Source organism: Rhipicephalus microplus, chromosome X (assembly GCF_043290135.1).
Source record: "Rhipicephalus microplus isolate Deutch F79 chromosome X, USDA_Rmic, whole genome shotgun sequence".
In the NCBI taxonomy this organism is placed as follows: domain Eukaryota; kingdom Metazoa; phylum Arthropoda; class Arachnida; order Ixodida; family Ixodidae; genus Rhipicephalus; species Rhipicephalus microplus.
This window is the reverse complement of record NC_134710.1, coordinates 377139687-377156371: the sequence shown is the minus strand read 5'-3', so window position 1 is coordinate 377156371 and position 16685 is coordinate 377139687. Positions and strand designations below refer to the sequence as shown.

At 42.7% G+C, this 16685-nt stretch overlaps 1 protein-coding gene across 1 annotated transcript in view; it reads left to right on the top strand.

Annotated features, from left to right (window-relative positions):
• The window catches only part of LOC119161051 (nose resistant to fluoxetine protein 6), a 323287-nt gene that overhangs the window by 227945 nt on the left and 78657 nt on the right, over positions 1-16685 (top strand). Inside the window, exons 3-5 of the mRNA XM_037413375.2 lie at positions 4463-4577; positions 6914-7004; positions 16229-16332. Coding sequence (XP_037269272.2) covers positions 4463-4577; positions 6914-7004; positions 16229-16332 — 310 coding nt within the window. The remainder of the gene's footprint in view (positions 1-4462; positions 4578-6913; positions 7005-16228; positions 16333-16685) is intronic.

Here is a 16685-nt window from a genome sequence, read left to right as displayed (position 1 = left end):
AAATGGCTGCCCCCCTCCCCCTCCGCTTCCATTTATTGGACCAGAAACTGCCCACCGATGGCACGCCACGCTGAAGGTTTAACGCCACGTAGATGCTTCCGACGGCTACCCAATCGCAGTGGAGTAAATACAAATGTATTTCTCACATCTCTCATTGTCGCAGGGATCACGGATAGGGGTGGTTTCGCTATTGCGAACAACCATGTCAGCAACGCTCGAGGGTCGACTTTGTCGTCACGGGGGAATTCTCGGACGAAATAAAGTTCACTGACTGACTGACTGACTGACTGACTGACTGACTGACTGACTGACTGACTGACTGACTCACTGACTGACTGACTGACTGACTGACTGACTGACTGACTGACTGACTGACTGACTGACTGACTGACTGACTGACTGACTGACTGACTGACTGACTGACTGACTGACTGACTGACTGACTGACTGACTGACTGACTGACTGACTGACTGACTGACTGACTGACTGACTGACTGACTGACTGACTGACTGACTGACTGACTGACTGACTGACTGACTGACTGACTGACTGACTGACTGACTGACTGACTGACTGACTGACTGACTGACTGACTGACTGACTGACTGACTGACTGACTGACTGACTGACTGACTGACTGACTGACTGACTGACTGACTGACTGACTGAGCAAGATCGAGGGAAGAGTTCTGAGTCAAGGCTACGTTCACGAATACAGCAGTTACTGTGGCAAAGAAACAGCTGCGCCTCATATAAAAAGATCGGCGTGGCAAAAGCAAGTACACTTCGGTTGTGAACCAGGAAGTGGTGCAGATGGGAGGAACGTCCTGTTTATTTGACGCTAATAATAATAATTTGTGGGGTTTAACATCCTAAAACCACCATATGATTATCAGAGACGCCGTAGTGAACGACTCCAGAAATTTCGACCGCCTGTAGTTCATTAGCGTGCACCTAAATCTGAGCACACGGGCCTACAGCATTTTTGCCTCCACCGAAAATTTAACGCTAGGTTGAAACCTAAAAAAATGGAATAGAGGCGCGCACTTGTGTCTCCGCTAGCTTGTTCCTTCTTCGTCTTTACCGATCTTCTAAAATATTGGTTAACAACTCCCTTGTATATTATAACGCCCAATCTTGTGGTCAGGTCAAAGTCGTAGAAATTCCTATATATTTTTCCTATCAACGCCCGTGAAAACCTATCCTGCGAACCAGTTGCAATAGGGCAAGCATAGGCTCTGTTGAGTGCCCAAAGGATCGATATATTGATTGGAAAACGACTAGTGGGCAGAATACTTTGAATCAGTGAAAAAGTGTTTGTTTTAAAATTGTCATTACGCCTGAAGTAAAGTAAAAGCTACCTTCTGTGCTATCGTACGTAAGCAACTAAACAAAAAGTGCCCTTTGACTTTACTTCTCTACATGTGCGACTCACACGTGTAGCAGTCCCTTTAGATAGGCACGTTGACTCTCTTTAGGAGAGTAGTGGTAAGCATAACTTCCCAAAAAAAAGTCAGTGTGCCTCTCTAAAGAGAGTGCAACTCATCGGATTCACACATGCGTGAATATAGAGTCAAAATATTTAGCGTGTAAGTAATATTATTTGCTAGACAACACCAACTTGTCTGTGCCATTGTGATACGACAGAGTTTTAAGTGACCTGTTGAGCAACAAAAGATGAGAGGGCGAACCAAGAAGAGCATCTGAGCCCTGGATGCGAGCTCCATGGCATGCTTTAACTAGCTCCTATTAGTCTGCCACAAAAATTAATGCCTCCAACCTTTCCTCCCTGGACACTTTCACCTCTAACTATGAAAGAATTTGTGCCTGGCATCAATGGAGCATACAGGCGCATGTCACAGACCTCAATGCTGCAGACTACTCGAGCCCTACGCTGAGCCCTCTCCTATTTACACTGCTGCTTCAATCACTCAGGAGACTTCCTTCTATGACCTTTGTGTCCCTTCTACAAGACAAATACTATTTTTCCAGTTAGAACCTAAGACATCCTCAACAACAGCAGAACTTCATGCCATTAAAAAATCGGTCCTCTATGCTTTGCTCCAAATGCCACATCATGGCTAATTTTCAACAACTCCAAAGGGGAACTATACATATTTTTCAACCTCCTAAAGACAATGAATTCTCACCCAATTTCATTCAACATAGCACACTTACATCACTTGGCTATTCGCGCAAGTCACTTTATCACACTTCAGTGGACACCGTCTCACTGTGGTATTCTGGTCAATGATATAGCAAATTAAGCAGCTCGAAAAGGTGTCCAACACAATGTTATAGGCGAACTTATTTTGCGTTATCTGCTGCTTCTCAGCTGGCTAAAAGACTTGCTTTTGAAAAAAAAAATAGGAGGCTCTAGAACTTAATACAGCATTAAGAAGGCTTAATACAGCATTAAGCCTTCGTCCAGTCAATCAACCCGTGTCTCAAAACAAGACTCCCATACATAATTCCTCGACATCTGGAATCCCTGTACCATGGTCAACGTCAAAGCACTGCCTATTGTAACGGCTTACAGTACTTCGGTCAAGCAGCGAATACGTACTGCAGCAATTGTGGCACAATTAAAGCTGTGGAACATATTTTACTTGAGTATCGAATGTATGCGGTTGAGTGTGCGCTGTGTAAACATTGCATGCAATGTATAACACAAAGGACTTTCTCATTTGGCTGTAATTTGAGTCCTTTACCCTGCTTCACGCTACAGAGGCGTGTGATGAAACTTTTATTTACATGTTTATAGAATACCGGTCAGTTCGACAAGCTTCAGCTCTACCTTGATACCACGCAATGATAGTCTAACAACGCACGTCCCCACCCAATAAACAAAACATTCAGCCTGTTTTTTTCTTTATTGTTTTTGTTCTTTTACCATCTTAAATAATTTTTTCCTCTCTCCACCTAGTTTCTGTCCCAAATCCCCTTCCCCACACAGAGTAGCAAGTCAGCAATTTGCATTCGCTGGCTAACTTCTGTCCTTTTCGGTAAACAGTTATCTCTCTCTCTCTCTCTCTCTCTGTCTTCGATGGCGCTTTTAAATACAGCGGGCCTATTCCGTCTCGTGTAGATTTCTGCACACGTAACTATCTATATTTTGAGTAGTTAAGATAAGAAGTCACTGTGGCGTATTTAGTGTGAACGTGCCACCTTCACAACTTGGAGGGCACAGCTCGATTCACAATGCCAACAGTGATAACCTAATGGCTCCCTTAGATTTCGCTCTAGATACAAGCTGTTTGCAAGAATGGTTCAATAGAGTATCATTTCTTACGCATTTCTTACACAGGAAGTCAACTAGAAGCTGAGATAAGAGACGCATTATATTTTGTGCCATTTATTCGCAGACCAGGAGGTAAATACGTTTTCATTACCGCCACCGAGGTGCACAAAAGCTAGAATGTTAGCGCAAATGCAGCAAGGCTACTGTGGACGAAGCTCAAAGAGAGAACATATATTCTAAGTTGTGGAATAGCTTAGCTGCAGTGCACCGCAGAATAAATTTTGAACAATATCCTACACCATGATGTCGTACAAGCATACAAACAATGGTAAAATTCTTAGTCTTCCTTCAAGCAGGAAAATGACTATAGTGAGCTGCAATAACGACGTCATGTTTGTTTCATACATTACTTGCGTGAAGCCTGAAATGTGTGTGAAAAGACGGAAAAAAACACGGGAAGTCTTGCACGTGCGTCCTGAGCAGAGGCGCTGTGCCTGCACTGTCGTTGTTCGTCGAAGTTCGAACAGCGGCAGACGCTTCATTGTGCCCTGAGCACACTGGACGATTGATGATCCAGTGTCTGGTCCAGAAAGCCACGTGAGCCTTTCTTCAGTACCCGAAGCCATTGACACGCGTTAGATCTCTTTGACAGAACACGTCACGAGCCTGCCTTCATCGCTTCCTTTCTTTTGCTCCCACACTCTGAATCTCGTGTGTGAAAGAATAAAAATATAATTCACCCTGGGCTACAGGTCTCGCGGGCTCTTTTGCCAAGATTTTTTTCTATTCTTTGAGAAAGAAGCAGTCGTTGTGCCCTATCGAACGCTACGTCTTGCTTCCAGCGCCACCTGTGGTATCGTGGCACCTCTTCAGTAAATGCAAAGTGGGGTGCGTTTAAGTATTTCGTAAATGAACGTAATATGGCAAAGTGAAATGCCTGAACCTAATTTGTGTTTACTCCATCTCAAGAAAAGAAAATCCCAGTCTACCCAGGGCAAAGTAATAGTCATGGATCTCCGTCATGAAAACCGCGTTCATTACTGCCTTTAGTTCTGAGCTGAAATAGGAAATTGAAAATTAATAGGAAAGCCAAATTTCCTGCTGACGACTTATTTACGTACTTCTTTAATGCAAAATCACTCGAGAGGACGTTGTTTCGCTCATGCAATTGTACCGAGAACGTGTCTTCATTGTGCTAACGACTCACGCAAACTCGCAGGTGACAGGCGAGATAGCGGAGAAGATGCACTTCTTCTACTTCCTCGTGTACCGCTACGGAGTGTGTGTGCCATCCACCTGCCAACGGGAGGACGTCGAGACCATCGCCGCCAGCCGTGAGTGTTCATGATCATGTCACTGCATGTCTAAAGTTGCTTTCACATTGAAAATGCGTGCCACTATTACGTAAAAACTCTCTCTTTGTTTACAAGCTTGCTCAGTAAATCGTGGTGGGTGTTTATTTGCTATTATATGCGATTGTCTGTACGTTCCTATTGTTGCCACCACCTACATACCTGCAGCGTCTTGTATTGTAGTGACGGCCAAAACAGGATAGTTTTTTTTTTGCACCTTAATAACTTGGAACCAAATGACCTGAAAAAAAAAAAACAAAAAAAAACATCGCGCATGACATCATCCCATCGCTGTCGACCCTGACTTTGTTAGTATAGTGATTCTGGCGAAACGTGCGAACCGTGAAGCCGCGTGGCGTTACTTAGTACCTCTAGTGACGCGGGCAAACCACAGACGCTGGCAAAATAGCAATACTCATATGCACCACTAGGTAGAACTCTGCCTTTCATTCGACTTGTAGGGTGGTGGTAGGACGTCATACGTGGCGCTTATGCGGACGTGACGGGACCAATGCGGTGCAAATATACTTATCCCTCCCATATCACTGCAGCCACCATTTCAGTTGCTATAGGTTCAACCCCATAGAGATCCGAGCAGTCATTGTTGCGTGGTAACATACATAACGGATCAAACCTGTACCGGGAAGCGAAACCTGATTTGAAACATTACGTTACCGCCTTCCAAGTGTGATGAACAAATGGAAACTAACAACTGATAATCTGCGTATATGGTCTAAAACTGAAATGTTAAATCGCATGTGCTGATTGTGTTGTAAATGAATGTTGGGTGATTTCTGTAATGGTTATTCAGTTTTTATTCTTTCATGCATTGTTTTGTTATGAATATTTTGTATGTATTTTAGAGTTGTGATTCTATTATTTGCTGTCATGGGCCACATGCGTGTTTCTTTTTGTATTGCCGCTTTCCGCTGCCTATAATCTTTGTAATTTTTGTAAATTTTTAGTTTAGATTTTTTTCTGGGTGAAGGGGCCAGTCAAGCTGTAAAATACAGCTTTCTTCCCTTTGCACCAAACCACGTATACAGTGTATTTTCGTGTACTTGTCACGTGGTTGAATAAACTCAAACTGAAACTCAAACAGTGGCCATATAAGCGCGACTTCCGAAACTAGGCATTTGTAATATAGGCACGAACGCCAAAAGTAGGCATTTGTAGGCACTATAAAAACGCTGTAAAAATCCCTGCTTAGCCACTCATTCATGCTTATATATCAAAATCGTGCGATAGGAGGGTAAGGAACGAAATAGGAATTTGCCTAAAATCCTGTCTCTAGGGATAAGCAGTAGTCTTGACAGTCACTGGTACAAGTAAAAGCAGGTTTGAGTTTTTTGTATTGTTATTTTTATTCGCAGTTTTTCATGTTATCAGTTCTTTCTCTTTTTCATCCACTTCCATCTGTAGTGCCTTCGGTTTTGAAGTTGAAAAAAATGAGTAACTCAATAAATACTTATTGTTATTTCCACGAATACTGAGTAATTGTTTATTCTGTAGTGTACATGGGAAAACTCTATATGAGCGAACAGGAAGGGCCGTTACGTACATTCTTACGGAAGATAACAGTAAAGTGAATCAAAGTGGATGGAGCAGTTTAAGCAACGCTGAATGACACATCCACACCGTGCCAAAATCTCGCATTACATACTCATTTTACCTCTGAAACGCAATATCTGCCGTGCTCTAAAAGGCGATACAAGTTCCACCTCGAACCTAAAGCAAGAAGCAAAAACTATCACTGAAGAGGAGCACTGTGGACTGATGACATCTTGTTACTAATTGGCTCCACCCATTTACTTTTTTGGTACACTATACCTTTTAACTTTTAAATAAATACAAAGCATTTTACCAGGCTGCATTTTAGTGAGGATCTCGACTTTCAGCAGCATGGGTCGCAATCAGGCTGTTTAAAATTGCGTTCTTTGTGCCTAGTACATGTAAGTAATTCAATGTAACCGTCGTTTAAGGGGGCTGTGAAAGAAAGAAAGAAGAAAGAAAGAAAAGAAGAAAGAAAGTCTGATGCACTGCCGATTCAACTTAACTTTTTATCAACTGGCGATTAAAAAAAGTGCTATAATCTGGTTCTGTCTATCACCAAACTTGGCGCAATCTTAGAGTTAAGTGTTCAAAGTTGCAATGCAAAGCGCCCTAATGCACATGTCGAGTTGCTCTATGTAACTGGTAATTTGAAACCATTCATGCACAGCTTCTTTCACTTCCAATTAAGCGATTTTTTTCCACGCAGTATCACCTTTTGACTCACGCGTTGCCATCCTCGCCGCTGTATTGATTTCATGTTCCAGTCGTCAAGTCTGCAGAGTTTGAAGTCAAGGTTGCCAACTGCGAAGTGAAGGAGGACAACGCTAAGCTGAACGGGGACCAGACAGCCATCGTGTAAGTGCCATCCGCAACGGATCCTCAGACAAGCGTGACTAGGAGAAGACTCCGAGACGAAGTTATGATTGTGTCTCGAATCTCCTACACGCCACATGGTATAGTATGGCGTATTGAGGTAACGTATGGTGGTATCAAGGTTATGGCATGGTAAGGTACGCTACATTAGGGTATGTATGTATGTATGTATGTATGTATGTATGTATGTATGTATGTATGTATGTATGTATGTATGTATGTATGTATGTATGTATGTATGTATGTATGTATGTATGTATGTATGTATGTATGTATGTATGTATGTATGTATGTATGTATGTATGTATGTATGTATGTATGTATGTATGTATGTATGTATGTATGTATGTATGGCATTGCTAGGGTGACATGCTCGCGAAATCACAGTTCCAAGAGATATCTACTGATCTAAAAAAAACACAGATTTTCTCACTGAGGTTGCCTAATATATTTGTCAGCATAGCTTTGCACGAACATTGTATGTTCAAAACATAAAATAAACCATGCCACACATGTGTAGTTACTTCAAATGGTTCTAGCGGCTATTTTGAGCATCACAGCATTTCTTGCGCTCGTAGACACTTGCCCGCCCAAGAATTTTTTGAATCCAAATGACTGCTTATTTTAAATGAGTACCCACCTACCATTTGATCTAACCTTCAAGGACGTGCATGAGATCGAGTCGCTTAATTGAAGCATGCATGTAAACTACGGGATGCTAAAAGCACAAGCATCGGCACCAACATTCTAAACTACTGCTCGAGCAACACAGCAACGCACTATACGACGCTAATGATTGAAAGGTTAAATACCCCGGGGCAATTGACGAGTGAGGAACGACGCAATAGTAGAGGGGTCTGAATTTTTATATATCATAATTTGTTTAACACAACACGCAACGCACGATATATAAGCGTTTTTCTATTGTACCCCCTTCTAAATGAGACCTTTCTGACAGATACGAACCCCAGGAGCTAAGAAGGATATGACACACAGTAGCTGCTTAGCCATTGCACAGGTTTTTCACATAGGGAGAATCTTTCAAATAAAATGCATAGGACATGAACCAATGAAACTTGGCATAGAGATTGCCGTACTTGAAACTTCCGAGTAAATATGAAACAATACTTCCCTACAGTCGAGAGTTCGACGAAGCTTCGTCTGGTGAGATAACACTTTCATAAAGTTGCGGCCACTGACCAAGGCAAGGCGAAATACATACGAGGAGCGTTTTGGGAACTGTACGGGTTCTTTGCACGCAATGAAGGAGTATATATATATATATATATATATATATATATATATATATATATATATATGCATGGGTCCCGAAACACCACTCGTGTGTTTTCAACTAGACCTGCTCAGCAATCATAACCTTTTCGTCAAGAGTTCACTACACGAAATTGATAGCTAAGCTAAAAGTTTAAAGTTTTATTTAAAACCGCACTTAGTTCATATAAGAGTCATGTTTGTAGTCCAGAAGATTTTTTCCCTGAATGATTCGGTTGAGAGAGAAATAAATTTATTAACAGCATTACGAGGTCGCTATAGCACTCATCTTGCCCGTGGTTCGAAGGGCGGTGCTGAAAAGCTTGCCAGCACCACTTCATCCCATACAATCACGTGTGAGTGATGACGATAGTCAGTCGACGACAGAAGTGATTGCCACGCCTCGAGGGGGGAAGCTGGCAGTATTGCGTTTGTTGGTGGGTGCCCCTCACATTCTGGCTTCCAATCATCCATATATCTCCGCATTAGTAGAAGCGCATACTTTGTGTTGCCAATTATCAAGGTCTATATGTAATAAAGTGTTTAAAATTCCTAAAGTATACTCCACGGGTGAACTTTACCCTCTCGGAAATCATTTTTATCGTGTTTTTTTATACCATAGTGACGGCAATGTGCGTGAAGACTAGCTGACGAGGTTTTTCGCAGTTAAATTGCGAAGCTATATCGCAAAACCGAGACCACAATCTAAGGCTGTTTTGGACATTTTTAGCTGTCTGTTCATGCTGAAAAATTCACCGCGCTAACAAACAGGTGGCGTACCGACTGGCAGGTTTTCCAAGAGTGCATTTATCTGGAGTATGAATATCGTTCGTCAATTAAGGATCTGTTGCGAGAAAGCATTTTTACAAAGTTTACAGCTTACAACCACCATAGGTCACGCTGAATCTGACTATTTCTGGGTGAACTGTGCTCAACGTGTCCAACCTTTATTTTATTCACTTCAACATAGAGGGTCCCCGACAAGGTACAACACGATCGGAAGCATTGCCGTCGGGCACATAATTGAGGTATACGAAATTTGGCTTCACGCTTCAACGCAACTTTGTTGCTATTTTAAAGACGATACTCTTTCTTGGGGACCTTCGACGCAAAATTTTGGTCTGTCTGTCTGTACATTTGTCTGTTTGACCACTCTTAACGGCACCGAGTATTTGAAACAGCCGACCCCATCCGCAGCGCCCAGCAATGTTGCTCTAGATTTAGCGTTCATACTTGTGGAATTGTCAACAAAAGAGCAATTATTGCGCATGTCTCGGGCACCATAACAACACGTATATATTCTGCATGTGCGTCTTTTTCCAGAAAAGGCATACATAACTAATTTTAACACTGTAGCGCTTATCACGCTGCGCTGACCATGCAACGCTTGCACGAAAAGGCGAGTGTTTCCAACGCTTTGCTAAGACGAGACGATGGTGGCGACGGGTGCATTCTACACCTTATCACCTCTGAGACGGGCGCGTACACCCGTCTCAAAGCCACGCGCTTTGTTTTCCAAGAGGAACTGCCAGATGGCGCTCATGCCTCACGTGTGACGTGACTTGATGCACTCGTTCGCCTCTGCTGCACGCTCAAGTCACTCCAACACAGCGCCTCCGGAATACCATTCACCTATTTTCTAAAACTAAATAAACACTAAATAAATGTTTTGTTCACTCTCTACACACGCAAGACTATCGTCTTTCGACAAAGTTTGCAGATTAACATGCAAATACGGGGCCAATTTTTTTCCAGAAGAAGACTGCGAGGCAACACTTCATTGTCCAGCGTTCTGCAAGACCGAAATTAAAAATAGAACATTGTCTTTTATGCATTCGTTAAAGACAACTCGAAAGAGAAAACCATCTTTTTTATCTTCTTTTTCTGCTCCACATACGAAAGCTTTTTGCATTTATGACAGTCTCTTTGCCCAACACACACGAAAAAGAAATAAATACACACCACGAGTTTTTTTCTCGTTCTTCTGTGCGCAGCACAAGAACAATCATGAATCAGTACCAACTCGCCCAATCGTCACTATTGTTGTTTTCTGCACCCAGCACATTCTTGCACTGCCTTCAAGATTGGGGGCATTGCAAGCTTCCTGCACTTGACGTATCTTTGCATTGCCTCTGTGATCAGCCTACCTTTGACTAAGCAGTTTCATGTGATGACGTCATTACGCGATGTCATATTATCCTCACGATTGCTTTACAAGCTTTAAGTCTCGGACGTCCTCAAGTCACAATCTCTAATCACGTGACTTTTTTGCATTTTTCATGTTGACGGCGCAGCCGACACTTGTCACTACTTGCGTGTGGCAAGGCATCTGAGGCTTTAGCCTAAAAAAAAGATACAAGATAAACAGGAAAATGGTCGTGTGCAAGCCTGATGACGTCGTTAAAGCCAGGGCCCATATTCACAAAAGCATCCTACAATGTATACGCTAACCATTTTCATTGTACATCATTGGCTGATGTACAACAATTGTACATCAGCCAATCACTATGTGAGTAGATTCGTCAGTGAAGCCATGGAAAGATGGTATAACGCACTTACTAATGAGAAATTTGTGAACCTAAATTAGCCCGACTCCCCACACTGGCACGAGGCAAATGCTCAAAAGGTAGAAACGAACGAGACGCTTGAGAAAAAAAGAAATGCAGCTTTCCTACTGGCTGTGTAACAAGTGGTGAATCGGGAAGAGTTGACAATCTAGACATCTCAATGTCAGCCTTATAATGGAAGACTGTTCTCGGTGTAATACAGTGAAGTGCACGAATTGCGCTGCTGAAGAAAAACGTGTTGCCTTTTTTCGAATGAATAAAGAATATTGAGCTCGGCAATAAAATGTAATAGCATGTGCGAAGAGAGGCTGTCGCATCTGATTGGGAAAAAAAATAAAACGTATACGCTTGTCTCTCTAAGATAAGAATACCGTTGTAAGTAAAGAGCACTTTTGCTGCTTGCTCACTCATAAGCTGAGTCATGATCATTGAACCTTCCCGACACCTGTATAATAATACTTTTAAGTTTATTACCTCTATAGTGTGAACAATTTAAAAAAAGTGAGCGCTTTACATTATGCACGCACTCAGTAATTTAACACATGTCCGTCATCTTATTGTGGTTTTGGGACGTCGAACCCCCCTTATTATCAACACATGTCGATCAAGTTGATTTGTAGAGCACTGCACTATGGCATATTTCAGGGGCTTCTCGTGTAATTAGCGGTTCAAATAGCTATAGACCCATGTTATCATCACGGTCAACCGAGTAATCACCGTGGGTGCTAAGAACATTACGATGTGTTTTTTAACCTTTCTTTCATGTTATCGTTTTTTGCGGGCCTTCATGTTAAAATAAGTTGCCAACTCAACGAGTAGTCCGGACTGCTAAGGTTTCAGCTGCGAGTTAGCGCTGTCCATGTGTTTTTGTCTTCCCGGTTCTGGTTGTGTTGTGTTACAGTATTCCGGACTGCTAAGGTTTCAGCTGCGAGTTAGCGCTGTCCTTGTGTTTTTGTCTTCCCGGTTCCGGTTGTGTTGTGTTACGGCGTGTGAATTGCGAAAAGTGGCGGAGGAACTGTTTAGTTCATCAGGTTTGGTGACAGTTGTCCAATAGACAAGAGCATGTTGGTCTATGCGAGGGCTAATCTTACATCTGTTGTACGTGGTAATAAGCTGGCTAGGAAAGGACGTATAGACGTGTCAGTCGAAGGGAAGTGCGGAGGGGTGACGCGTGCGTGCTTCGCTCAGCCAAACTTGTGCGACTTAGTGCAAACTCACTGCATTTTTTTTCGGGCGGATTGTTTCTATACAGTCAAGGAAAGAAAATAACATAGAAAATGAAAAGTCTAGGTTGTTAACCACTTTAGAATAACTGGTATGCAACGCTGGGGTTTTGAAAAGGTGGGCGAGCTTTCAGAGGCGCAAAGAAAGACAGGGGCAGCTGCAGCAAACACACAACGTCGCAGCACATCATTTTGATGCGGTATACGACATTACTATCAGTTTACAGTCACTTGTGCAGGTCTGCTGTCCTAAGAAATATTAACACTTCTTTCAGAGCCTTCATTCTCTCCTCTACGGATTTTGATTAGAGAATTGCTTCTAGCGACATCAATCTGAGGTCAAAGCGTGCTAGAGCGATTGCGAGTGATTGTCTCTGTTCAGGGTAGCCCGAACCTTCGCATTAGGTCTTCTCACAACCACGGACAACACAAAAAGCTATGTCGGCCATTCCTACGCCCAAAGAAAATAAATTTTGAAAGTAACTTCCTCACAACCGACATAGCAGAGAGGCGAGAGGGAGGAAGGAAGTAGTACGAAAGGGAGAAGGCAGAGAGGTTAACCGAACTGCCGTTTGATTGGCTACCCTACGCCGGGGGAAAACGGACAGGGTAGTAGAAAGATGAGAGAGACAGCCAGAGAGGAGCACAAAAAAAAAGAAAGGAAATGATCTACAAATTCTCTGACACTTATATGCCATCGGCGGCTTCGCAGTTCGGTGGAATTCGCAACGAAAACTGGGCGGAGTGGGCAGCAGGGTGGCTTTTTACACTTGTACGCTGGCAGCAGGCCAGAAATTGACGAGGAAACCTTCTGGCAGTCCTACGAAGTCGCTTGTTAAACATTCGCATCGGAATATGTTTCGCGTAGGATGAAAGCTAGCTATGCCTCTTTATGTCGGACATATATGTACACACATAGCACGTGTCTAAGTGCCCCTCAAGGAAAAGTGAACTTGGCTTTCACGGTTTAGGTCTTTCTCAAGACTTCCTTCCTTTTTCACAACCACACTCGAGACACTGAAGGAAGGTTACCAAAGGGCATTTCGTTGTGTATACTGAGCTTAATTGTGATAGGAAGGGGGGAAAAACCGTTGCGCTCATTCGTAGGACTGCTGGGCATCTGAGTGAGTCTGTAAACGGGAACTTGTCAGCACAAGAGCAGCGATGGCGAGCACTTGTTCCAAGGGCAACGTAGTTTCGTTCACGTTGTACTTGTGACGCAAGGTGTGTGCCCGTTGTGGCAAATACGTGCTTTTTCACGCCATGAGTTTCGAAGTACAGTATTTTGCTCACCTGTCGTGAGACTAAAGAATGAGTTTGGAAGTTCATCTTTACAAATGACTCTTTGCTAATACAAGGCAGTGAGAAGCAGAGTCAAGTTCTTCATCTGTTTATATATGTATTTTTTCTCTCACTTCACGAAACCTTTACTTGACTTTTACTTCACTGCAATGGGCACACTTTTCCAAGGCTTTTTTTATTTTTCTTTTTTCTTTCCATAACTCTGTTATTACTGTGTGAAAATGGCTGTTTTTTCATATATCTCGGGAGGATCGTTTTAGCCAGTTTGTAAAGTATGCCAGCGAGCATTGCAGCATACCAACCTTAGAACAATTAAATGCTCTTTCCAAAATATATATCTTGTAGAGTGACAAAAATATTGTAAAATTAATAAAAATGTGAGAATTGTGTAATTTTTTATTGTTAGAGGGTAAACTGTGCTACAAAAATGCTATATATGCAAAAATATTGAAAACAAGGAAAATTCAGAATACACATTTTGTATACGAATGGCCCAGGAACAGTACAAAAATAATAAATGTTGTACAAGACGTTTCTCTTAACATAGACAAAGAAAATTAGCACGGATGTGCTGGTTCATTGCTCCTGCCGTGCGGTGAAGCATTGCATGGTTTTTCGCGAGGCGCAAGTGAAGTAGTACACTCTTCTCAGTAAATGTTTTTTGTGTTGCGGTAAGAGTCTCCGAACTTCCAATATAAATTAATGCCAGTGAAGTGAATAATGCCTCTATAAACGAGATATCCAATGAACTTCGTTATTTTATCTAGCGTCACCTCTTTCCATATGAGCTACCCCACTTCGCATAGGTTGGCGTTCCAATACATGCATCCAAGTATATTTCTTTGGATTTTTGCGCATATCATATTTAAAAAAAGACCATATTGCACGCAGCTCAAAAATGTTTCGCACTGCTCCGTAGTCAGGGCCAAGATGTGCTCCGGGAGCCTCCTTGCCGTTAGGAGAAGCTCTGCAGCTAGCGCCAGCAGACCGCGCCTCAGCGAAGCGTGGTCCTCGTACGTAACCAGAGTAGCTTTATGATTGGGCACAAAGTTCAGAATCTATACGCACTTGCGGCGGAGGAGACAACTTGAAGATGTAAACAAAACAAACCCATGAACGGCCGCGAATGTCTCAGGCTGGCGCAAAACTTCGTCGCCATAAAACGTGAAGCTGAGGTGCTGTGAACCTCGAACTCTAAGCTCGCCTTCACTCAATTTAGGTGAGGTCGCAAGACAGTTTCGAGCAGCGCATGTTTTTTGCAGCGCTTGTGTGCACCCATGCGCGAGGGACGGTGACGTCATAGGAGCGACTAGCGACGCTAGATGCAACCCTGTGTCTGGTCTAACAATGCAAGCGAAACCAAAGCTGCTGTAAACTGTCAGAGAAGGCCACCTCGACACTTTAAACAAGCGGCGGAACATCGTAAATATATTTTGTTGCACAAAGCTTCCCTGTCTCCTAGGAACAGCTATTTATTGAGTAGCTAGTATAAAGTTCTGGCAATAATTACTGCTCAAAATTGTGAAATTGCAAAGCTGACACATTATTTGAATATTTGGCTTGGGAAAATTCTTTCCATTACAGAGCTTTGATGTTACTGTAGCATAATCATGAGGGGCACGCTCTTTTGTCAAGTTCGATTCATTGATATGTAGGATTTAACGTCCAAAACTACCATATCATTATGAGAGACGCCGTAGTGGAGGACTCCGGAAATGTCGACCACCTGGAGTTCTTTATCGTGCACCCAAATCTGAACACACAGGCCTACAACATTTCCGCCTCCATCGGAAGTGCACCGCCACAGCCGGGATTCGATCCCGCGACCTGCGGGTCAGCAGCTGAGTACCTTAGCCACTAGACCACCACGGCGGAGCCTTTTGTCAAGTTCACGAGCCTACTGCACTTTTCAAACAATACACACACATTGGTTCGCTCAAAGGTCTGTCTAAAATTACTTTGTAGCCAAAATGGCAAGTTCAAATTAATTTTGAAAGTTGAGTGGCTGGACTTACTACAAGAAAATGTTGGGGTGCACGAAAAACAAATCTAATATGCCAATATGGACAATCCAAAAGCGTTGATCACCTGTGATCGATTTGAACAGGCGTGATAACAAAAAAGTTAAGAACTCTAAACCTTGTCTGCTGATGACTTTTTTGATTTCGACAACCCGCTTGCTTTTATTAAAGAAAGTTTGCTTAGCTATATTTTCTCTACATTCTGACGAATAGGCGTTCATGTTCCCTCTTGAATGATAAAGATACTACGTTCTGCGTGCATTCAAATCTTCATATGATGCAGCTGTGTGTATGTATTGCGGCATGCTTCGTCAACATGTGTAGAAGACACACGCTTGCCAAGGACATCAAATTGAGGGCGCTGTTTTGCGCAGTCATGAAAACAAATGAAATAAAAAGAAAGGCCAGATCACCTGGCTTAATACTCGAAAGGGGTCCATGTGCTACGAGAGGCAGTGTATTGGGTTGCTGCAGATTAATGTTTAGCTTTAGTTATTTTAGGTGCGTGCGAAAATCTTTCCTAATTTTTAGACTGATTTTACATGTCAAAACTTTATTCAGTCTCCCTGCGTCACCACGGATTATAGGTTCAAATAAGTAAAGGAAAGAGTATAGCGTTGAAGGTGAAAACTTCATGCATAAAAACCAAGATCAAAAAATTTATATATATATATATATATATATATATATATATATATATATATAGCATGACAAATTGTCTCGATAATGTCACAGGGAAGACGAAAATATGAAAACGTGGGCTGCTGCAGCGATTTTCTATGAAGATGTTCATGTTGGGGCATGTGTGGTGACCTTCGCAGGACGCTGGTGTGCATCCTGACGGCCATAGCTCTAGCCTCGACTGCAGTTGACTTGGTCAAGAGGGCCATGCGGAAGCCCGAAAAGAAAGAGGCAGAAGCCGAATGTGAGTATAATGCAGTCTGCTTTTTGTTCGAAACCGCTGCGAACATAGACTTTTTCGCCTGCTTCGTAGTGCGACTGCATTTTCATAATTAACAACACGAGGCTAGTGCGTTGACAGCATTAAGCGTGATAGATATCCAGGCAAAGTCAAAAGCCCAAAGCAATACCGAGGTTTGAAGTGACGCCAAAAAATTTTCGAACAAGGAGCCTCACCGGAACATCCCTTGTTTGGACATTTTCTTGTCGTTTAGTGTAATCTATTCACGCTAACGTGGGAATCAGGGCCCCTTGAAACGGACGAGGCACATTAACGAAGACTAGACTCCAGCACTTTAGTTAGATTGTGAACCCGAG